Source organism: Urocitellus parryii, chromosome 7 (assembly GCF_045843805.1).
Source record: "Urocitellus parryii isolate mUroPar1 chromosome 7, mUroPar1.hap1, whole genome shotgun sequence".
NCBI classification, from domain to species: Eukaryota; Metazoa; Chordata; class Mammalia; order Rodentia; family Sciuridae; genus Urocitellus; species Urocitellus parryii.
In genome coordinates this window covers 126,161,002-126,185,904 of record NC_135537.1, presented here as the reverse complement: position 1 = coordinate 126,185,904, position 24,903 = coordinate 126,161,002, and the positions used below count along the sequence as shown (strand labels likewise).

The following is a 24,903-nucleotide window of genomic DNA, read 5'->3' as shown; positions in this document are numbered from 1 at the left end:
GACTTTAATCAGGATGACTTTCCATTTCCAAAGTCACATATTTCTAAAAGCTACTGAAAGAAGGGGCAGTTCAAAAAAAAAAAAAAAAAAAAGAACTTGTGTGTCATTCTCTTCCTTTCTACCTCCCCTCCATATCCTAAGAAATACCTTACTTGCTGGTGCACACCTGTAATCCCAGCGACTCAGGAGGATCACAAGTTCAAGGCTAGCTTTAGCAACTTTGTGAGACCATGTCTCAAAAAAAAGAAAGAAAGGAAGGAAGGAAGGAAGGAAGGAAGGAAGGAAGGAAGGAAGGGCTGGGCATAAGGTTCAGTGATAGAACGTCCTTGGGTTCAATCCTCAGTACCACCAAATGGTACTGTAACTATTTAGGGCTCCAGGGAGGACTTTGAACTCAGCCTTCATGACTTCTAACAGTGGTTCTCCAAGTTGGCTCACTGTCATCTAATGCTGATGCAATCTACCTGGCATATTGGAATCACCAGGGGAGTTGGAAAACATACTAGATCCTGGATCCAATTCCATTGATTCTTATTTAAGTGGTCTAGGGAAAAGCCTGGGCATAAGGTTCTTTTAAAGTGCCTAGAAGATCCTTTTAGCCAAGACTGAGAGCCATGGCCCTAGGTGGAGCAGTTTAGGCTTGGACTTCTAAGTGTCAGCTCTCTCACTTAAAGACTGGCCACCACTAGTTCTCTGGAAGGGGCTGTGGCTTTCCAGCTTCTGCGGGAACATGACCATGCTGTTTTAGGTCAAGCAGTCTTGCAGAAGCTAAATAAAGGACAGAGGATCACAAGTTCAAGGCCAGCTTTAGCTTACACCCGACTAGGCAATATTTTTGTTACCTCTTCAGATGTGAAGACAGGATTGAAGCCTGGTGTTCCCCTTGAATACTCCCACACCCCAACCTTGCCTGAAAGTCTTTTCTTTCCAAGGCTAGAAGGTTTGGTGAAAGTCACTGCTCTTCCCTAGAATACCAAGCATTTAAAGATGTCATCTGGTGTCACCTTGGAGATTCTAGGAGTCCAACCCTGTGTGTTGTACTTACCAAGGGAACACATTGTGTTTTGTAGGTTTGATAGCATCCAGCCGCATCCAATGCTGGATGCCTGGCATATCAAGATCCAGCAGATGGAATCCACCATGGCCTCCATTTCCGAGTCCGCCAGCTTGTTTGAGGTCAATGTTCCCGAATACAAGCAACTGCGCCAATGCAGGAAGGAAGCCTGCCAGCTGAAGGAGCTCTGGGACACTATTGGGATGGTGACCTCCAGCATCCATGCCTGGGAGACCACTGCGTGGAAGGATATCAACGTGGAAACCATGGACTTGGAGTGCAAAAAGTTCACCCGGCACATTCGTAACCTTGACAAGGAGGTAAGGGCCTGGGATGCATTTACAGGGCTAGAAAGCACCGTGTTGAACACCCTGACCTCCCTAAGGGCCGTGGCAGAGCTGCAGAATCCAGCCATCCGGGAGCGGCACTGGAGGCAGCTGGTGCAGGCCACGGGCATGACCTTCACCATGGACAAGGACACCACCCTTGCACACCTCCTGCAGCTCCAGCTGCACCACTTTGAGGATGAGGTCCGGGGCATCGTGGACAAGGCCGTCAAGGAGATGGGTATGGAGAAGATCTTAAAGGAGCTGCAGACCACCTGGGCTGGCATGGAATTCCAGTATGAGCCCCACCCACGGACCAATGTCCCCTTGTTGCAGTCTGATGAAGACCTCATTGAGGTTCTGGAGGACAATCAAGTCCAACTTCAGAACCTGATGATGTCCAAGTATGTTGCTTTCTTCCTGGAGGAAGTATCTAGCTGGCAGAAGAAGCTGTCCACAGCCGATGCCGTCATCTCTACCTGGTTTGAGGTGCAGCGCACATGGTCTCACCTGGAAAGTATATTCATTGGATCGGATGATATCCGGGCTCAGCTGCCCCAGGTATCCGCTAAGGAAATCCCACTCTGTCTATTCTCTGGCCCAGGTCCTACACTATCTGGATTCTTTCTTTTACTGCCTCCTTGCTTTGGAGGGCTCTTCCCATAACCTTACCACATCCACCACCAAAAATCAAGCAGAGGATAAGAGAGGAGATGAAGTGCACTGCACACTAATCAGTTTGTCTTTAGATGCGTAAAAAAAAGAAAGAAGAATTGGTTTTATCTTTCTATTTTTTTCCTCTCTCCTTTTAAATGCACACAAGAAAGGAGGTGGAAAATATTAGCAAATATTGTTTGGAGTGAGCTCCAAACATGGGCTGCTCCGTAGATCATTAAAATGCAGGTACTAACCAAAAATGAGTTTCCAGACAAATTCACATTCCTTTCTCAGCAGTGAGCCATTCTGTAAACCCCTGGTCTGTGCCAACACACTCAATGCCAGCTGTCAGCTAAATACTCAACAATGGATTTCCCTAAAATACGTGTTCTTCTTGTGTTTGCCCCTTCTAATTAGCCCTAATGAATGTGCTGCTCACTAACCCCTCCCTCAATGGACTCCAATTCTTTTTTTTCCAAACATCTTCAGCACCTTGAGTTCTTTGCTTACAAATTAGTGTGATTCTAAAATGTCACTGGTTGTCCGGGTCTTGTTGAGAAATTAAAGCACAACCCATCAGAACATTGCAGTTTTCCATCTCATGGTACAAAAGCACAGTTAGTGTAATAATGTAGATTAGGGGTTGTACACGTGCAGTGAAAATTAACAGGACATTCTGTCATAGCAGTTGTAATTAAGCCTTATTGAATAAGCCAGATTTTATTTATCTCAAATGTCAGCGATGGAAGAGGAGCAGGCTTAATTAGAAGCAGACAAGAACATAGGTGGAGACTTTGGTAGGAGATGTTTGAGAACTTTTCATTAAAAATATTAAAGGACTTAGTATCTAAACAGTGCCACAAGGTTGTGTACAAAGCGTGAAAATACATTTATTTTCTTTGTATTAACACTATAACGGAAGGGATTTCAAAGCACAATAAAATCAGTCATAATCTCTCACCCCCACTGGTAACTATTTTCTTTCATTGTGAATATCTTCCAACTTCTGTGCACGTATATACCTATTTTCACATAATTGCCCTCAGTGTAATTACAATTTCCTGTTCAGCTCTTTTCATTCAAACATCCCTACTAGATATTTTCAATACTATAACCTTGATGCAGTTTCATTTTTAATATGAGCAGAACATCTTATTAAGGGAGCATAATTTACCTAGCCTCTAGTTTTTAAGCCTTCCTGGGAGATGATGTGGATCACAGGGGGGGCAAGAATGGCAGGTTTGGGCTTCAGTCCTAACTCTCTCACCTTCAGCTGTGGGACCTTGGGAAAATTACTTAACCTCTTAGTGTTTTGGTTTCCTCATCTGTAAATTAGGAAAAATTCTGGTGCCTACTTCAGAGAGTTCATTAAAGCAATGCACACAGCACATACCTTTATGATTATTGTTTCATAATAATAAAACCACACACTCCTGCTAAGTGCCAGATGCTGGGCTGAAATGCTTTGCATATAATAGTCTCTCAATCATCACACCAACATTGCAAGGTTGTATGTATTTGCAGAGGGAGATAGATGATGGCATCTAATTAAAGTTTTACTTTGGCTATATAAATATTTTCATGAGCCTAGAAAACACATTAGATCCACTCATCTTAGGAATCATGTATTTTATGCCTGAGGTGGGGGTGAGGAGTCCCTGACACCTTTCGAAGGGATGCTCGAAAAGAAAACCATCTTAGAGATCACACTGAAACATCATTTGCCTTTGTTACTCTCATTCTTCTATGAATGTACAATGGAGCTATGGAGGCTGTAGTATCACGAAACAGTGCAGAAGCAGATGTGAGGATCCTACTAACTTCTATTAAATCAGTCACTAAATTTTAATGAAAAAAGAAAAGTGAAAGGATACCACTTTTTCTCTAAGTTATTTTTTGTTTTGGAAAATATAATTGTTTTAGATTAAAAAATGTTATTTTTTGCTATCATAATGAGTTTGTTGTTTTTTAATAAATACTGTAATGTTTTTTTAAAAATATTCTATAAGACATAAAATACTGATAGACATGTTTGGTACATAAACAAAGGCCATTTGGACTCTTCAACAATTTTTTTTTTTAAATCAAGGGGTTTCATGACTGAGATGTCTGAGAACTTCTGTTTCAAGGTAACATATTTCCTCCTTGGAGTCCAATTGCTATATAGGATGGAACAGATTTCTGCTTCTGATATGTGGAGAGCTTCCTGGAGTTGAAGGGAACAGTTTGCTAAATTTTTTTTCACATTTTTTTTTTTATTTGTAGGATTCTAAAAGATTTGAAGGCATCGACCTTGACTTTAAGGAGCTAGCTTATGATGCTCAGAAAACTCCAAATGTTGTGGAAGCCACCAACAAATCGGGTCTTTATGAAAAACTGGAGGATATTCAGAGCAGGTGATGGTCCAATTGCTGCCCCTTTCATCATGAAAGAGGCAGTATTTCCCTTTCCTCTTCTATCTCTGAGGCCTTTACTTTATTTAATTGCCTGAGTGTGTGAATGAGTGTCTGTGAGTGCCTCTTGCTTTTCCTGTATTGTTTGGGTAATATGGGCTGTTATTAGGGGTGTTGCTACCAATGTGAATGTGCGACTATGTGCGTTTGCAATCATTCCTAAGCATTTCTATTGCTAACTTCTGTATATATCTGAAATATTGCATATGCAGCCATCCCTCAGCATCCACTGAATCCCCTGCAGATAATTAGGACACCCTGCAAATATGCAAAAATCTGCATATACTCAAGTTCCTCATGTAAAAACAGCATGGTATTGTGTATGATCACCACACATCCTCTTATATACTTTAAATTATCTCCAGATTACTTATAATATCTAATACAATGTAAATGCTATGTGAATAGTTATACTGTGTTGTCAATGGAATAATGTCAAGAAAAAGTCTGTCCATGTTTAGTACAGATGCATTTCTGAATATTTTCCACCCACAGTTGGTTGATGGAGTCCTCGGGTGCAGAACCTGTGGATACGGATGGCCAACTGTGATTGCATTTGGGTAATGTGTGTGCACCTTTGGGTCTAGGCACACTTAACGAGCAGATCCTGTGTTCTGTGCCCTCAGATTGTGCCTATGTGAGAAGGCCCTGGCAGAGTACCTAGATACCAAGAGGCTTGCCTTTCCTCGGTTTTATTTTCTCTCCTCTTCTGATCTGCTAGACATCCTTTCTAATGGCACAGATCCACAACAGGTAAGCTGAGGGGGCACTTGCAAAAAGGGGAGGAAAAAAAAGGTCCAGAAGGACTGAGTAGCTGCATCCTCTCTGGCAGTGAAGAGACCTTCATTTCAGGCCCTTGTTGCCACCAGCGATGGTTCACTAACCTCAGTGCCATCTTCATTCCCATCATTAGTTATCGCAGCCCAGGATGTCCTCCTGGCCTTTAGCAGCTATTCCCTAAAGTAGAACTGAGGATGCATTGAGAATGCAAAAAAAAAAAAAAAAAGCCTCAAATCTAATTCTGAAGAGAGATCCAGTAAATAGCAATCAACAGTGACAACTGTATAAAAAAAAGAATGAAATTCTGTTCTTTGCTCGTAATGTGGAAGGAACCAGAGGACATTATGTTAAGTGAAATAAGTAATTAGAAAAAGATATGTTCCATGATTGTATAATTATATCAAACTGGACTCTATTGTCATGTATAAAACTCTAAAAAGAACCAATAAAAAAAAGAAAGAAATTAAGCACAGAAGGACAAATACCACGTTTTCACATTCAGAAGCCAAAGTTGATCTCAAAGAAGTAGAGAATAAGCCAGAGGTTGCCAGAACCTGGGAAAGATATTGGGAAGGAGTGGAGAGAGGATGGTTAATAGGTATAGGTGTGTGAATATGAAGAAAAACTTCTAATGTTCTGTAGCACTGTAGGATAACTATGATTGACAAAGAAATTATTGAATATTCTTAAATAGCTTGCGGAGAGGAATTTGAATGTTCTCAACACAAAGAAATGATAAGTGTTCAAGGTGATGGATGTACCAATTATTCTGATCTGATCATGACATGTGACTATCACTCCGTACCCCACAAAGACATACAATTGTTATATATCAATTAAGAATAGAAACATATATTAAGAAGAGCGATAGCTGTAATTTCTATGGGGAGATAAGTTTGGAAGGTTTATTAATTGAAAGTTGAGGTGGTTTAGTAGAAAAAAGCATGCATCAATAAGTCCTGAATTTTAGGTTCTAGTCTCTGATTCCAGCCATCATTAGTCATAGTCTTGGGCATATCACTTCTTCACAGAAATATGAAATAGGAGAAGCTTGCTGTGTTATAAGGTATTTGGAGGATTAAGGTGGCTAATTGAAACACTATAGGTATTGGAAGCTCTAAACAACGGTTCTCAATCTTGAAAATACATCAAAACCACCCGGAAGGTCTCTTAAGTACAGATCTCAGGTCTTAGTCCCCAAATTTCTGATTTGGTACATCTGGATGGGTCAAAGAATTTACATTTCTAAGAATTTCCCCAGTGGGGCTGTGGGACTGTGGACCACATTTTGAGAATTATTGCTGTCAACCATACAGTCTGCATCTCAAAAGGATGAATATGAGGAAATGAGCTGTCCCTACTGCATACTCCCTTCTCAACCTGAGGAGAGACTGTAGTTGGTTTTTTTTTTTTTTTTAATTTTCTTTAGAATGAGGATATAGAGCCAAAATTCTGTGTTCAGGAATTAGTTGGACGAGTTCTTTCCCACTTTCATGTAGTTTTGTTATCCATTTGAAGTATATGTATGTATGTTTATTTCTACTCTCAGTTTTAGTTTATTTTCTCTTGATTGATTTTACTTTTTGAACCTTTAGAATATTGATTTGACTCTAAGAACCAAACCATTACCAAAAGCTTTGTGTTCTCAGAGAAGTGTTCCTCCTTTCTCTATTCTCCCACCTCATCTCTATCTCCCCTCCACTCCCTGGAGATGGCAAGTTTCATTCATTTCTTGCTTATCTTCTCTATGTTTATCTTTGCAAAAATAAGCAGATGCCTATTTATAATCATTCCTGTACATTTCCTTATCTCCCTATTTTTTTTTTTTTTTACACAGGAGGTCAGCATGCTAGACTGTATGCCTGTTTGGACTTGGGTTTTTTTTCCATTCACTTGTATATCCTGGAAATCATTCCATATCAATTGAGAGATATCACTCTTATTTTACCTTTTTCCATTGGCATCCTATTCCATGAACCAATATATCATAGTTTGGCCACAGGTCATTTATACTATTCTACAATTACAAATGGGGTATCACTGAATAATCATGTACTTTGTATTGTTGGAGATCTATTTTCCAAGTGAATGTCTAGAAGTGTGAATGCTGACTCAAAAGGTGAATGCATATATAGTTTTTTTTAGATATGGCCAATTTCCCTCCATAGGGAATTTTACCCTTTTGCATCACCATTATCAGTACATGAGAGCTTCTCCAACAGAGACAGGGGATGATCAGGGGATAGTCTGGCAGAAGAGTACCCATGCATGTGGTTTTGTTACTAAGAAGCAAGTTCTAAGGAGAGAGTATTTCCTATAGCAGTGGCTTTTCTTTTCTTTTTATTATTTCCTACAGATTGAAATGTTTCTAAAGTAGCATAGACATGAAGGAATTGAAATACCAATCGTATCAGCCTTCAGTTTTGTAACTATATTTTCACTAATTCTGTGTATAGAAGGGATCAGATCACTGCCACCCTTTGTATGTCTGTAGTACACAAGGTACTCATTTTTGAAATATTTTGATTTATTTCTCACTGGTTTCAGTAAATTTTTGAGTAGCTCCCCCTCGTACCCTAAGAGTTGAAGCACAGTAGAATAATTCTCCACTCCTCCTACATCTGTGAGTCTTTGTGTTTCCTACGTCAGTGATGGAAGAATTAGATTTAGAGGTCATGGGTCATGGTAATTTCCCCTCAATCCTTACAGACATTGCTGTGCGATTCGCTATTACAGAGCAGTCCCCTGAGGCCTGCCTGCTTTTCTTTTTTTTTTTTTTAAACCTTTTGAGTCAATCTAATTTCTTTCTCCCTGGATCCCGATGGAAATCAAAACTCAAAATAAAAATTTAAAATTAGTATTTGCTTAGGTATTTATTTTATGTTTTGAACTCCCCCCTTCACTTGATGAGGATTTTCCCCTGTCTAAAAGCTAGAGCCTTTGTTATCTTGAAAAATGTTTTCTTCTACTGGGTTTTAAATTCCTATTTCTATTCAATTATCTGACTGTCTTTGCCTCGGGTTCATCAAATTTCCATCACAGATTCTATTTTCTTTGTGCTGGAGACATTGCCTTCTCTTTAGTCATGCTCTCACCCCAGTCCTCTTCCTTGGCATTTATTCTTCAACCCTTTCTCAAGTTTGTCTACCACCCTGGTCTTCTTGTGCCAATCTAGCCCCTTGGTATTATCCACACTCTTATAAACCGAGCTGTGCTGCTGATAGATTTTTTTTTTACTTTATTTCTCAACCAACTCATCTTTCACCTTGTATTTTATAGAGTTCATACTGATTTCATTGAACTGAAAGGAAAACAAACCGATATTCGTTTCAAAATTATTTGCTTCGCTTAGTAAAACTTTAAAAAAAAATACATGTTCTTTTATATAATTTCTCGATTCTTGTTTTCTCCTTCTTTTCTGTCTCATGATACTTTCCTAAGTCCCATGAGGATGGCTTTTTTAAAGTCCCTTATTTTTGTTCTTGGATAAATAAAGGCCCAGCCTATCAAGGTGTCCATCCCAAATAAGTGTGGGTGCATCTTCTTCTGGTACCTTCACAATTCACCCAGATACTCTTAGATTTTTTTCCCTCTCATCTCATAGGCTGGAGAGTTGGATGTTGTAAATTTAGCATCGTAATTCCACAAACCAGCAGACTGAGGGTCCTTTGTATCTGTTCAAGAAGCTCTTCCAAAGGGCAGCTTTTCTGTTTATTTTATTTTTTTTTTCCTTCAACCTGCCATCTTTTGGCTTGAGCACCACAGTGTGGCTGTGTTCATCCTCCCTCCCCTCACACTGCCCTGGGCATTACTGTGAAGGACTTTTCTACCATGAGATGCCACAGGGCCAGGCTTTCTGCTTGGTGTGAACATGCTTTCTCTTGCTTTGCACCCTCCTGGTTTTTGTTTGCTGAACTAAAGAGATTCCAACAATGGTACAGCTTCTTTCAAGGTCACCCCTGCTCTTAACCCTACAGATTTGCTCTCTTCTGCCAGACTATTCCCCTGCTCATCCCCAGTTTCATGATTGTGTCTCCCTAGGATGAAAGCTAACAAATCAAACACCGTATGCTCTCTAAACTGGTCCTACCTTTAGTAGATCAAGTAGGAATCAATCAAACCATGCGGTTCCATCAGTTTGTAGCTAGTGCACGGTTCCCAATGGTTTTATGTTCCTTTGGCCACTTCTATCCAGTTCATTTAATTCCCATCTTCCTTTCTCCATCTTTCCCACAAATATCCTTCTAAATGCTTGGTGTTTACCGTTCTGTTTTTTATAAGGGTTGCCACATGGCTGGCTTCTGGAAAACTTTAATAAGCTGCTTCTGGACACATTCTCCAATATTTTGGCATGGCTTCCTTTCATAGGTTCAGCGTCACCTTTCCAAACTTTTTGACAACATGGCCAAGATGCAATTCCAGCTAGATGCCAGTGAGAATCCAACCAAGACAAGTCTTGGCATGTACAGCAAAGAAGAAGAGTATGTGGCCTTCAGTGAGCCCTGTGACTGCAGTGGGCAGGTAATGAGATATAGTTCTTTCCCCTCCTGATGCCTTTCTCCTGCATCAGCATTCAAATATGGTTTAGCATCGACTCTGGGGAAGCTGGCCTTGTCCAAGAGCTTCTGTCTGTGCCCTGGGACAGCCAGCTTGAACTGACATTGGAGCAGCCTCTAGTGCCCGGCTGTCCTCTCTTTGGGAAGGACACATGACAGCATTCATATTGTTTTCTTAACCAAAGACCTGTGGTGAGAGGAATAAAATGCACATAAACAATTCTGTGAGTCAACCAGAAAAGGATTTAAGGATGATTAGCTGCACCAGGAGGTGTTAGCATGGTGACCCTGTAGCAGCCCATAGGGGACTCTGGAACCCTGACACCTTCCCCTGGACAAAGTGTCCTTTGAAATCACCCACTTTCCTGAGATGTTCCCTCTCTGCACAAACACACCTCAGAGTCACTTTCCCTCACAGCCCTAGGAGAGCCAGCTACCACCCTGTTCAGGTACTCCTACTGCACCTCCAAATCTTCCACGTACAATTTGAGGCACATAAAGTCCAAGTCTATTCTCTCCTAAACCTCTTTCCCACCCATCAACACCACTAAAGTTATAAATCCTGCCTTTTTCATTATCCTATTTGATCCAGCACAGCATTGCTCCTGAGGGTTCTAATCTAGTGCAGAATAACCCCTGCTGGGAGTGGGGTCTTTTATAAAATTCCAACCTTATCCACCTCTATTTTGGAAAGCAATTCTAGTACCAGAAAATAATTTGAAATTTCAGTTAAATGGGGATGGCCAGCAGTCCTGAAGTTTAATTTAGAATGTGTTCTTTTTGTAGACCCTGAAAACAGTTAGTGGGGAAATACATTCCTGGTGTATAACTCCATACTCAGTATGGACAAGTCCTTGAGAATCCACTTAACTAAACCTGGCCCAAACCAGATTTGAATTTCCTTGTGTGAACTCTAGGGAGTAGAGTAGTCCCTGACCCCTGTAACCTGTTTCCCTGTCCTGGGTGTTCCAAACTGAGCACATCTACCCAGTTTTCATTTATCACCAGCTCAGGCTCCACCACCCAATGTGTCCCTATGCCTTCTGATAGGGCTTTGGGGTCCTATACCATGCCTGGGCTGAATTCTCTTCACTCCTGCCTAAGCTAGGTGAAGAAAACCTGTAGTACTGATCAAAGCTTTTTTTAGATTCACAGTTTCTAACCCAGAGTTGTTCCTCCAGGTAGAAATATGGTTGAACCACGTGCTCGCTCACATGAAAGCAACTGTTAGGCACCAGATGACAGAAGGAGTAACTGCCTATGAGGAAAAACCAAGGGAGCAGTGGCTGTTTGACTACCCGGCTCAGGTATTCATAATGAGACCTAAGGGATGGTATTACTTACGCTCACCCAAGTCCCACTCAGAGGATGGAAATGGGGTTTCCCCTGAGAAATAAAAGGTGGGAAAAATAGAATGACCAAAAAAACACAGGACACGGAAAATAATTTCAAAAAGCAGGGGCAGAACAGGCAAGCCGATCATTCAGATGGAGCTCGTACACTATGGCAAAATGGAGCCCGTGCCTGCTTTATTTATATCGGGGAACACCAAAGGCCCTCTATAGAATGTTCTTCTCCAAAAAAGGTTAAAGGTGGGTTGTCCAGTTCCCAATGGGTTACGCCTATTGAAGAGAGATCTTCCTAACAGAGCAAAGATAAAGGTCATGTGCCTTAGATAATCTATTGCATGGGAGAGCCACAGATAGTGTTTCCAAGGTTAAATCTCCCTGGCTTCATACCATGAGAAGATTTGCATGTGGTTTTCACGGATGGCTCCCCGCAACTTACTACCACAAGGGTCTCTATTTTACAAAATGAATCACTCCCATCAAGATTCCTCATGGCAGAATTGCTGATCGGAATCTTGAGACAGGAAAATATGTTGCCTTCAACTATGACCATAAATACCATCTCGAACAATGTCTCCCACGCCAAGTGGAAGTACAGATGAGCAGTTTTTCTCAATTTTCTACCATGAATACTCAAAATGTTGCATTTTCCATATAAAAGCAAGTGAAAAATATCGATTTGAACCCCCTTTCCCATTTACTTATGTTTAATCTCTAAAAAATTCAAATCATACTGACTATACTGAATTTTGCTATTATTCATCATTGCCTCAAAAAGTAGCCATTTTAAAGTTATATGTTTTTTAAATTTAAAGATGTAGTGAGAGTCTTATGGAAAAGTGAGTACGGGCACGGATGATCAGCAGTGGCCCATTAAATTAGAATCCTCTGACAGTAAGAGGATCCAGAAGAACCAAGCAAATACTGAGTGTCACTGAGATGCTCACTCAGCAAGTTGTTATCCTCTCCAGCTTGGGAAAAATGGTATCTCCAGGAAGTAGAAAGGGAATGATCTGTTTCTAGAAGCCACTGGCATTGACCAGAGTCAAACTCTAGTTACTGTCAAACAAATGATAAATTTTTTTCAGGAGCAAAAAGTGCCATCCCTACTTGCGTTATAATCATTTCATGTACCCAAGGGTTGAGAGCAGATGGTTCACTTAGTCATTGCTGGTGGAAGAGGGCGGGAAGGGGCCTCTGTCACCCACACAATTACATTCTGAGCCCTGGCTGTATTATAAGTGGGATGGTTGGAAATAACCCTGGTAACAGCTTTACCAACCACTCTGGTGTCACAGGTTGCCCTGACCTGCACTCAAATATGGTGGACAACAGAGGTGGGCATGGCATTTTCCAGACTGGAGGAAGGTTATGAGAATGCCATGAAGGAATATTACAAGAAGCAAGTGGCCCAGCTCAAAACTCTCATCACCATGCTGATTGGCCAGCTCTCCAAGGGGGACCGGCAAAAGATCATGACCATATGCACCATTGATGTGCATGCCCGGGACGTGGTGGCCAAGATGATTGCTCAAAAGGTAGGTCTAAAAGATCCAGGTGTGTTCCTCTGTGTGAGCAACTGTACCAAAGGAGCAGCTCACACATGGCTAAAATATAGAGTCTTGGGGTCTGCACACCAACTGGGTGAGGATCATGGTGGCTCCTTCTACCTTTTAGAACATCCAGCAAAACAGTGCGTGGATGTTCCTCTACTCAAGATGGTTTGACTTACACTTTGTTCTAACTTTACAATGGTGCAAAAGTTATATGTATTCACTAGAAACTGTACTGTCAGTATAGGATTCAATGAATCACATGAGATTTAACACTGTATTATAAAATAGGTTTTATATTAAATGCTTCTGCCCAATTGTAGGCTACTATAAATATTTTGAGAAGTTTAAGTCTAGGCTAAGGTATGGTATTCAGTAGGTTGGGCATGTTAAGTGCAATTTCAATAATTCTGTTATTTATCAGGCCAAAAGATCATCCTAAGTTAAGGAACACCTGAAATTAGATAGCTTGTGCCTTCTATGCTGTGATGGTCATAGCATGCCACACTCTTGAGTGACAGACAGCACGCAAGCCATCCAAGGACTCATGAATTCTGATACCAGGGAGCTACCTGCTACCTGTTGAATGCTGTGGTTCACCCACCTGCTTTGGTACTCTCTCTTTAGGTGGACAATGCCCAGGCTTTCCTCTGGTTGTCCCAGCTACGCCACCATTGGGATGATGAGGCCAAACACTGCTTTGCCAACATCTGTGATGCCCAGTTTCTATATTCCTATGAATACCTGGGAAATACACCTCGCCTAGTGATCACGCCTTTGACTGACAGGTAAGCATCACAAACAGCCCTACTGCTATTGGGTTTAGGCTATTCAGTGGGTGTTTAGGGTCAAGGTCACCATCACTTGCGATTACTCACAGAGTTGGAAGGGGAAAACGTGACTCATCAAAGCAGACGCAAAATAAAACTGAAAGGAAATGGGGCAGAATCTTCCTTGGAACAAACCTGAGTCATGACTTTCTGAGGAGTTATATGTACCTAGGTTAGACCACCAGCTCTAACATATACCAGCTGTTTAACCATGAAAATATTAAACTAATATTTGGTTTCCTCGTATGCAAAACAGAGGTAGTAACTCACGTCTCACATGATTTTGGTAATAATAAAAGAGGAATACTTATGGAGAATTTAGCATATAATAAGGGCTCAGTGACTGAGCCCTATTATTCTCTTATCAATCAGTTGATCAATCAACCGCCACATTTACTTAGTGCCGCTCACTCTGAGAATACAGAAATATAAGCAACGTAGTTCCGATCATTAGGTGCTTATAACTTTTTAGGGAGACCTATTTTCTCTCATTCGTATGAATTCATACCTGAATGAATTCATGCCACACACTGAACTAGTCACTGGGAATACTAAGATGACTAAAATGGTCCTTGCTTTTAAATTCCTTCTCGTGGGGGGGAAATACTGCATATTAAATAAAAATTTAAGTAGCACAAGGGAGAAAAGTACAAATCCATAGGAAAAAACAGGACACAAAGCTCTATGCTACAGATTACCAAACACCAGGTACAGGGGTGAGCCCCCAGAGCCCAGAGGGGAGAAGAAGACTGAAAGGGTATCTGATCAGGACCTTGAAGGATGCGTTGGATTCCAATGGGAGGTTGTAAAGTTGCTTCCAGTGTGTCCCTTGCATTGTATGGAGATGGGGTGATGTGCCCCTTTTTCTATCAAGAGGATCTGTAGCTTTTGCTAATTGTTAAAACAGATCTGCCGAAGTTAAAGAGCTACTAATAAGCATTCCTGGAAAATGGAAGGTTGTAGGTAGTCATGGAAATGGGAAAACTCAGGGTGTGTTTCTAAGAGAAGAATATAGATTCTTGATTCTGAGAAGCTAGTCGGCCATTTCAGAGTCAGACTATAGAATATCACAAACCGTTGACAATTTTTTTTTATCAGAGGAGCAAAAGAAGGAAACCTGGGCTTCATGAAAATGTATCTGTCAGCAAGGGCTTGGGCAAAGGAGAGAGAAGGAAGGGCAATAATGTCAGAGAAGTGACATTTTAATTCTTCTGAGATTTCTGTAAATTCTGCTAAAAGTTCATACCCTTTCCCCATGACACCATTAAACATTAAGCCTCATCTCATTCAGAAAGAGTGATATATCTGCATGACTGGCTCACTAAAGCAAATGACTTTTATGTAATGAAGAGATTGTCATGAATTGCAGAGGTTAAAGTTGCCAAATAGAATCTATGTCATCTTTCTCTTAATTTTTTCTCTCTCCTGTGTTAAGTCATATCGCCTGGTTTGTGGCCAAATCCTCAAACACATTTCCAAATATCTGATGCAAATTTCCAAATCAGTTAAATTCTAATCACTGTTCATGGAATGAATAACACCTGAGAAACCCAACATCAACCCTGGACGAGGTTATCCTGGTCACCAGCCCCAGTGTTGTTTTTAACTCATCTTCTTACCCAGTCTGAAAGGCCTCTTCTGCCCAGAATTCCACTCAAATCGTTTCCCCTTTACAACAATCTTTTGTGTGAACTCTGAGGGCATCTCCTGTTCATCTTTCTCTTCCACTGGTGATGCCTCACACTTTCTTCTTCTCTCAGTTCTAAGAGGTCTTCCCTGACCTCTCTTAGTTTCTAAAAGACAGTCTCCTGCACCTACAAACACACACAGAGCAGATAACCCTGAGGGCATCTCCTGTTCATCTTCTCCCTCACCTTCTGAAATGACCTTTCTTGCTTGCTAGCTGTCTGTGTCTGCATTCCTCTATGTGACTAGGAACCTTTGTCCCTGTGTGCAAGATCACCAGTACCTAGTCGGTGTGGAATTACTATTTTTCCAATGAATGAATGATGGTTGAATGTTGAAAACCTCCAACGTAAGAAGAGACTGGATCAAGAAAGGCCAGTTGACTCAGGGTAGGGCTCTGCTCAGGACCCTTGCAGATCTCTCTGCAGGTGGGATGGTAAAGGCAGCTGCAAAATCTGGGAGGTCTGTCGTCTGGACGATTTCACCTGGGTTTGCTTGGGCCCAGTTAGTTGGAGGGGCTCTGCCCATGTGAGTTGAAGGAAAAGTTTTCCCACTTTTAGCTTCAGTCAGACTGGACTCTCGAATGTCCTTGGCTTTATGGTGATTCTCAGCAAGACTTCTGTCACTAGGCAGAGAGGAAATCTGGCACAGTCTTTTTGCAATGATTTTTTTTTTTTTGCCTGTCTTGGAATATGAGCTAATAGTTTGGGAATTTATATCACTTGAAACAGAAATAATGAAGCCATGATATATTTGAGCAACTTGATTCATGTCTATCCCCCACTGTAGACAATATAACTCCATGATAACATTGATTTTGATTCCCTCTCTGTTCTACTCTCAGGACCTAGCACTGTGCCAGCACATCAAAAACATTCAAGATATATTTCCTCAGCAAATGCAAGGAAATGATTTCTCTCTCAGCTTCCCTGTGCCATCCAGAATATTTCCTTCTTTCCCACTGACCTATCAGACATTATCATTCCAAATGATAAAAAGTACAATTCTCTTTTGTTTCCCCGGGTCTTTGCACCTGCCTGAGAGTTGAAGAAGATAATTGCTTCTTTTGGATTTAGAGGTCTCTAATGTGCTTATGCTGAATGCCTTACAGAGGGAAAGGGTAAAGTTTTGACAATGAATTATTTCTAAAATAGGGATTTATCACCTCTTCTGTGAAATGAAGCAAATAACAAATTGAAAGGAAGGTTTGCTGCAAAGAATGGTGAATACTATATAGACCTTGACCTTGTTGGGCCCATTAGGTACCTTTCTGACTAAAGTACTACGTAGTTGAATATTTATATGGTAAATTCCATTTTCTCATTGACTTCTATTATTATCTCAAGAAATGTTTTACCCAGAAAAAAAAAAGAAAAGAAAATTGGCCTCCACATAAAAAATCACATTTTAAAGAGCATTCAACCTTTACTGGGGTGTAGCGTAAGTACATTTAATTCCCTCCTGCCAGAAGAATTAATCAAATGGACAATTGATCCGTACAACCTTTGCACATTCATTAAAAGCACACCCGTAGTACAGTACATCTGGCTGATTATGCCTGTTTCTTTGGAATTTCCCACTGCCTGAATGGGACTTGAATATATAAGTAGGTACCATGGCTCAGCCATTGTCGCAGGACTTTGGCACAACACTAAGTTGAAGAAATAAATGGAAATGTTTTTCCAGGCTGAACAAAAGCAATTCTCATAAGTAGTTTCTTAGCCTTTGGATGATCTCCTTCCCCCTTCTCCCCTTCCTTCACCTTCACACACAAATGCCCCCTTTCTATTCTGTGTTAAGTACTGTTTTAATCAACTGTGTACTAATTTGGAGTGCCTCTTAATTTCTCAGGAACTACTACACATAGGTGAGGCATAATTGATGTCAAAGTCTTTGAAGGTGGTTTGCTGGACAAGGGCATAACTTGCAAAACCACACACTTTCTTTTGAAATTTTTCTCTGATATTTTTATTAGAGAAAATCTGGAAAATTTAGTAACCTGTAACAAAGAACATAAAAGTCACCCAGAGATAATCCTTGTTAATATTTAGTCTATTTTCTTCTACAGGTAGATTTTAAAAGATGAAATTAAGGTTATATGCTGCGTATAAAATAGCTAGATTGCTTGTTTTACTGAGCACTATATTTTGTGCATTCTCTAACACTTAAATGCTGAATTATAGTCTATTTGCACGTATCCCATATTAACCATATTATGGGTATTTAAGTTATTTCTAAGCATTTACTATTAAAGCATGAAATCATGTGTAAATTTTTGGCCAAAATTTATTATTATTTCCCCAGGATATAGTTCAAGAAACAAGACAATTAGATAATACATACTTACAAATTTTTTCCTGAAAAATAATGTTTTATGAAACTATGGACTTTCATAAAGCTGTTCTTACTGGTGGCTTATGAAAGTATTGAGTGACCAATATCTTAAACAGCATTAAATATTACTGTAGACATTTTAATTAATTTTATTAGTCAAAATTATGTCTTGTTTGGATTTAGGTGTCCTTAATTACAGGATTCAGAATCACGTATTTATTGACTATTAGATTTTCTACTCGGTGTATGTATTATTACTATCATTGCTCACTTTTCTCTGTTTTTATGATTACTTTTATGCTGAGAAAGTCCCTATTCATATAAAGATAAATTTAATATTCATCTACATTTTATTCTAGTTCACTCTATCTTTTTCATTTAACCTTTTTTAATTCTTTGGAAAACTTTTTGACTGTGTTTCAGAGCATAGCCATAACTACTTGAGCTTAGAGACTAGGCATGCTGTTATTCTAAAGTGATCATATGTGGGACATTCGAGAAATTCCTCTTAGTTCTTTCTGTCACATTTTGGGAAAGTCACTTATGAGGTAGTGTAAGCAGAAAATATAAGCACTAGATGATGAAGGATCTTATAACCAAACTTTTTGACTGTTCTGTGAATCAACGTTTTTTATCAAAATGTCTTCAGTTACAAGTGAAAGAGGATCAATTCAAGCCAATATAAATAGAAAAGAGTTATCTCACCTCCTTAGGAGATATGTCCAGCTTGCTGAGGCATCACCAGCTGCAGGAGCTGAGCAGGGAGATATCAGAGCCTGAACTCTTATGGGTGTTCGACATTCTGTCTGCCCATACACCACTGGTAGGCACTTGCATGGTTTCTAGTTGGGGTCATTATAAACAGTACTGCCACGAACCTTTTCATTCAGGTCTTTGTGTGGATATGTTTTTGTTTCTTTTGGATGGGAAAGTATTGTGTTCTATGTACGTTTGTCTTTAACTTTCCGAGAAACTGCCACACTGTCTCCCAAAGGGAACGGTTCATTTCACATTTGCTCTGGTGACATGCAAGAGTTCCCATTGCTCCACTCCTTGATGACATTTATTACAGTCAAATTTATTGTAGCCATTCTGGTGGATGTGAATGGTTCTCCTTTAGGTTTGATTTGCATTTTCTTAGTGACTAGTGACAAGTACTTTTTACATGTTTATTAGACATTGGTGTAATGTCCATTGATATCTATTGTCCATTATTTGATGGTCTTTTGTCTTCTTATTGAGTTTTGAGAATTCCCTGTGTACACTGGATATAATACATATGTGTTTGTAACTACTGAATCCTAGTCTATGGCTTATCTTTTCATTTTCTCAATAGCATCTTTTGAAGTACAAAAGTTCTGAATTTGACAAGCTACAATTTATCCATTTTTATTTAATAGCCATGCTTTTGGTGTTGTGCCTAACAAAGATGAGCCTAACTTTATTACATTTTTAACCATTTTTTTCACCTGTATATTGAAAAACAATGATTTTTTTGTATATTTATTTTCTATTCTGCACATTTTACTATACACTACAAATTCTAAGAATTTCACTCTTGATTCTCTTGGGTTTTCTAAGTCACTTCTAGAATTCCTGATCATATTTAAGACACCCAAGTATTTCAGAGCATAGTCATAACTACTTGAGCTTAGTGACTAGGCATGCTGTTATTCTAAAGTGATCATATGTGGGACATTCGAGAAATTCCTCTCAGTTCTTTCTGTCACATTTTGGGAAAGTCACTTATGAGGTAGTGTAAGCAGAAAATATAAGCACTGAATGAAAGGATCTTATAACCAAATGATATATGTAATAGATCCTAGAATTGGGAATAATTATTCTGTCTGTCCATGCGTCACTGGTGGACGCTTAGATTGTTTCTAGTTGGGGTCATTATAAATAATACTGCCACGAACATTTCCATGAAAGTCTTTGTGTGGATGTGGAAGAAGAAAAAATTTTCAAGTCAAATATTAAAATATTATAAAAGGAACAGACTAGGTTTTGCTTGACACTAAGGACTTTTTTTTTCTATTAATGCTGTTTGTCATAATGAACTTGCAAACTACTAAAATCTCTGGGTCTTGTTCATGTGAACTGCCTTCTAATCATATCTCCCTCCCCTTCTCTATACATTCAAGTGTTTGGAAGGTTATTTTGCATTGCCCATTTTAAATTTGATTTTGTTGAGTCTAGCTCATCATTTTGAATTGTAAAACTATTCAGAAATCTGCTCCATCTTCTATCTTGTTCTAGCTAGTCAATTATTTCTTTTTTCTCTTTTTGTGATATTGGGAATTAAACCCAGGGTCTTGCATATGCTAGGCAAACACCCCACCACTGAGTTACATCTCCAGGCTGAATATTCGATAATTCGAGTTATCATTAAAGATATCAAACATCAGGAAGAATCTGAGTCCGGGGCATGTCACTGGAGGCTTCTCTGCAGGTAGATATTTTTTGTACCGTATTCATTCCTCACTTATGATTCTTGAACCATGCAGTAGTCAGAATTCCAAGACTGACCCTCAGTGTCTCTAATTCTTGTAAAACCCCTCCGTATTTGAATGTGGGTGAAAGTCATGTCTATGGTGATATTATTTTCATGATCGTGTTTGTAATAAGGTGCTTTCCACTGCTGTAACAGAAACATCTGAGGAAAACAAAAATCAAAGGAGGAAAAATTCATTGGGGCTGACACTTTCAGAGGTTTACATTCATGATTACTTGGCCCTATAGTAACAAAAAAAATGATGTACTGTGGCAGCATAGTACATCATGGCAGAGTGCATGGAGAAGGCCTGTCCACCTCATGGAGGCCAGAGAGTATATATATAGAGAGTAAGTGACCAATATCCTGTTCAAGGACACAACCCCAGTGACCTGACTTCCTTCCCCTGGCCCTACCCCTTTAAAGGCAGCACCACAACTTCCCAGCAGCCCCACAAGGTGGAGACCAAGGCTTTCCCCCCTGAGCCTTTGGAGGACATTTAAAAATCCAAACCATAACCTACGGTAAAATAGGAAATCATTCAGATGGACCTAATATAAGGTCATGTGAGCTCTTAAAAGCAGAGCTTCGTTTTGGTTAAAAACAAAAGAGAAAGTCACAATAATCTGAAGCCTAAGGAGAATTTGACATCCCATTGCCACTTGTGAAGGGACCATGACAAGGAAGGTATAATGGACTCTGGGGGCTGAGAGATCCCCTGGCTGACAGCAACCAACAGGGCCTCAGTTCCACAACCAAACACCTGAATGAGCTTGGAAGCAGATCTCCTTAGGTACTAGCCCAGCCCAGGTGACACCTTGATTTTGGTCTCATGAGCCCCTAAGCAGAGAACCCAACTGGACTTGTGACCCACAGAACTGTGACCTAATACATGGGTGTCGTTTTAAGCCTCTAAGTGTGCAGTAGTTCATTACACAACCATAGAAAATTAATACAGACAACCCTGATTCTACCAACTCGAAGATTATCCAGACAAAATTTTTGTGATAGCAGCAGCTCTTCATATTCAAAATCAATACACAGCATATTTGATATTTTCTTTATCTGCAAGTTGAACAACTGTATAAAAAAGAGAGAAAAAACTATATTGCAATTATTTGTTATCTCAAAAAATAACACCACTAAAAGTGGACTGAATTTCTACCTTTCAAGTTACTTTTTTAAAAAAAATTCTTAGTTGAAGACACAATGACTTTGATTTACTTATTTTTATGTGGTGCTGAGGATCAAACCCAGTGCCTCACACGTGGTAGGCAAGTGCTGTACCACTGAGCTACTACCCCAGCCCCCTTTCAAGTTACCTTTATATCTCTTGTCCCATCTTAAACTCTTAAGACCCTGGTGGGGCAGATAAGACTAGAACTCATAAAAGTCATTTTCCCAGAGAAAACAAGACTACTTTAGCTCAATGTTAGGAAGACCTTTCAAACAACTGGAATTGTCCCATTGTGGAAGGGACTACTGTAAAAAAATAATAATGAAATTAAATATGCCAGAAGAAAAAGTCACATGTGATGGACCTATATCAACCCATTTTCCATTGCTACAACAAAATACACATAAAGGAAAGGGATTTATTTGGTTCATGGTTGGGGGGGGGGCTGGAAATCCAAAATTGGGTGACCCTGTCTGTTTAGTCTCTGATGAAGACCTTGTGGCTGATAGCATCACAAAATGGCAGACCTATGTGCAGAGATAACATGGTGAGACAGGAATCCCTAGAGCAAGGAGGAGATGGTGTTGCTCCTTTTGTAATAACTCACTTCTGCAAAAACTCTGGGAGACCAGCCTTAATCTCTTTCAAAGGCATACCAGTGACCTAGCCACCTTCCAGGAGGCCCCGCCTTTTAACCAATGACCTAGCCACCTTTCAGTAGGCCCCGCCTTTTAAATCTTCTACTACCTCTTAATTCCACCACACTGGGTACTGAGCTTTCAGGACACAAACTTTTGGAAAGAGAAACCACATCCAAACCATAGCAGGACCCTGATGACACTTTTTTTTTTTTTAACCCAAAACTTTTTTAGTAATTTGGCCAAGTCTGCCAGACACCAGCATAATGGAAGCAAGGTTGGAAGTCATTCTGCCTGATTTGAGTCCTTGCCTTAAAAGGCTGTAGCATCAACTCCCAGCCCGCACTAAGAAGCAGGAGCAGATTGAAGGAGCTGACTTGGGTATTTAAAGGAATGGACTCTTCAATAGACTACAGAGTGTTTCCTAGAGCAGTGATGTGTCTGAAGGTAGCAGAGGGACATAACGGCTCCTCTCTTTTCTTTGTGCCTCACAAAGCTTTGTGTTAGATGCAGTGTCTCTGGTCTAATTCCTAGGTCCTTGATCTAATTTGAGTTGAATTTTGTGCATGGTGAGAGATAGGGATTTAATTTCATTTTGTTACATGTGGATTTCCAATTTTCCCAGCACCATTTGTTGAAGAGGCTATCTTTTCTCCAATGTATGTTTTTGGCGCCTTTCTCTAATATAAGATAATTGTAGTTATGTGGGTTAGTCTCTATGTCCTCTATTCTGTACCATTGATCTACAAGTCTATTTTGGGGCCCATATCAAGCTGTTTTTGTTACTGTTTTTCTGGAGTATAGTTTAAGGTCTGGAATAGTGATGTCACCTGCTTCACTCTTCTTGTTAAGGATTGCTTTAGCTATTCTGAGTCTCTTATTTTTCCAGGTGAATTTCATGACTGCTTTTTCTATTTCTATGAGAAATGTTATTGGAATTTTGATTGGAATTGTATTAAATCTGTATAGTGCTTTTGGTAGTATGGTCATTTTGACAATATTAATTCTGCCTATCCAAGAGCAAGGTAGATCTTTCCATCTTCTAAGGTCTTCTTTAATTTCTTTGTTTAGCATTCTGTAGTTTCCATTGTAGAGGTCTTTCTCCTCTTTTGTTAAGTTGATTTCCAAGTATTTTATTTTATTTAATGCTATTGTAAACGGGGTAGTTTTCCTCATTTTCCTTTCAGAGGATTTGTCACTGATATACAGAAATGACTTTTATTCCAAATCTCTGTCATGTGGGATTAGGCCCCAAGCTCCTCAATAAGACTCTTATAGCACAAGAATTAATATCAAGAATCAATAAATGGAATGGATTCAAACTAAAAAGCTTCTTCTCAGCAAAAGAAACAATCAGTGAAGTGAATAGAGAGCCTCCTAACTGGGAACAAATTCGTAACACACACACACATCAGATAGAGCTCTAATCTCTAGAATATATAAAGAACTCAAAAAATTTAACACCAAAAAAAAACCAGAAAACAAATAACCCAATCAATAAATGGGCGAAGGAACTTGACAGGCACTTCTCAGAAGAGGATTATAATCAATCAACAAACATATGAAAAAAATGTTGAACATCTCTAGTGACTAGAGAAATGCAAATCAAAACTACTCTAAGATTTCCTCTCACTCCAGTCAGAATGGCAGCATTATGAAGACAAACAACAATAAGTGTTGGTGAGGATGTGGGTAAAAAGGTACACTCATACATTGCTAGTGGGACTGCAAATTGATGCAGCCAATATGGAAGGCAGTATAGAGAATCCTTGGAAAACTGGGAATGGAACCACCATTTGACCCAGCTATCCCTCTCCTTGGTCTATAACCAAAGGACTTAAAATCAGCATACTACAGGGACACAGCCACATCAATGTTTATAGCAGCACAATTCACAATAGCTAAACTGTGGAACCAACCTAGATGCCCTTCAGTAGATGAATGGATAAAAAAAATGTGGCATATATACACAATGGAATTTTACTCAGCATTAAAAGAGAATAAAAACATGGATTTTGCAGGTATATGGATGAAGCTGGAGAATATAATGCTAGGTGAAGTTAGCTGATCCCCAAAACCAATTGCTGAATGATTTCTCTGATTTAAGGATGCTGATCCACAATATGCTGTGGGGGTGGGGTGGGAGGATTAAATGAACTCTAGATAGGACAAAGGGGAAAAGGGAAGGGAGGGGGCATAGGGGTAGAAAAGATGAGGAATGTGATGGTCATCATTACCCTAAGTACCTGTAAGAAGACAAGAAGGATGTGACTCTATTGTGTGTACAACCAGAGATATGAACATGTATGCTCTATATGTGTACTTTGAATTATAGTGCATTACGCTGTCATATATAACAAATAAAAATTTAAAAAATATATAAATTATGGTACGGGGGGTGGGGGGAATAAAAGAACTTTGTGATAAAACCCCACTCGTCCTCTCTTAAGAGGACTCATTAGAGAGCCCAGTTTCTCTCCCTGGGCCTCAGTCCACTCATCTGTAAAATATGGAAATTGGATTAATCCACTTAGGAAATGTCTCTCAGCCCATGAGTTTTATTGTCATTGGGGGAGAAATAATATTTTGTCATTTCCCCCACAGTGCTCCTGGAGATAACCAGAAACTCACTAGATGCTCAAAACAAGAGTGCATCTAGTCCCAAAGATTTCTTTCAAAGGATTCTTAAGTTTTTCTATGAAATTTCTATTTGGTAAAACCTTTTAGATTTCCAAATTTCTTGTGTTCCCTTGTGCCTCTGGAAAAAGGGGGCATGGGATGGTGCTTTAGATGCAGAGAAGGTATCTGTGGGGGACAGAAAGTAGGGGAGAGTGGAGATGGTGAGGTGAGTCCTAGGGGGGTTAGGACTCTGCTTCTTCAGGCCTTTCCTTCTGAAGTGTGTAGGGCTGGAATCCAGAGAGGTGGATGGTATGGGCCAGTCTGGAGCAAGAAACTCAAGAGTCCAGAAGGCTGTACGTAGGACCATGAAGATCCAGCCATGAATGTTTGAGAGGAG

At 39.9% G+C, this 24,903-nt stretch overlaps 1 protein-coding gene across 1 annotated transcript in view; it reads left to right on the top strand.

Annotated features, from left to right (window-relative positions):
• Window positions 1-24,903, top strand: part of Dnah9 (dynein axonemal heavy chain 9) — a 340,627-nt gene that overhangs the window by 84,092 nt on the left and 231,632 nt on the right. The window contains exons 20-26 of the mRNA XM_026390513.2: window positions 1,071-1,941; window positions 4,303-4,433; window positions 5,117-5,243; window positions 9,639-9,791; window positions 11,008-11,133; window positions 12,474-12,713; window positions 13,356-13,516. Coding sequence (XP_026246298.2) covers window positions 1,071-1,941; window positions 4,303-4,433; window positions 5,117-5,243; window positions 9,639-9,791; window positions 11,008-11,133; window positions 12,474-12,713; window positions 13,356-13,516 — 1,809 coding nt within the window. The remainder of the gene's footprint in view (window positions 1-1,070; window positions 1,942-4,302; window positions 4,434-5,116; window positions 5,244-9,638; window positions 9,792-11,007; window positions 11,134-12,473; window positions 12,714-13,355; window positions 13,517-24,903) is intronic.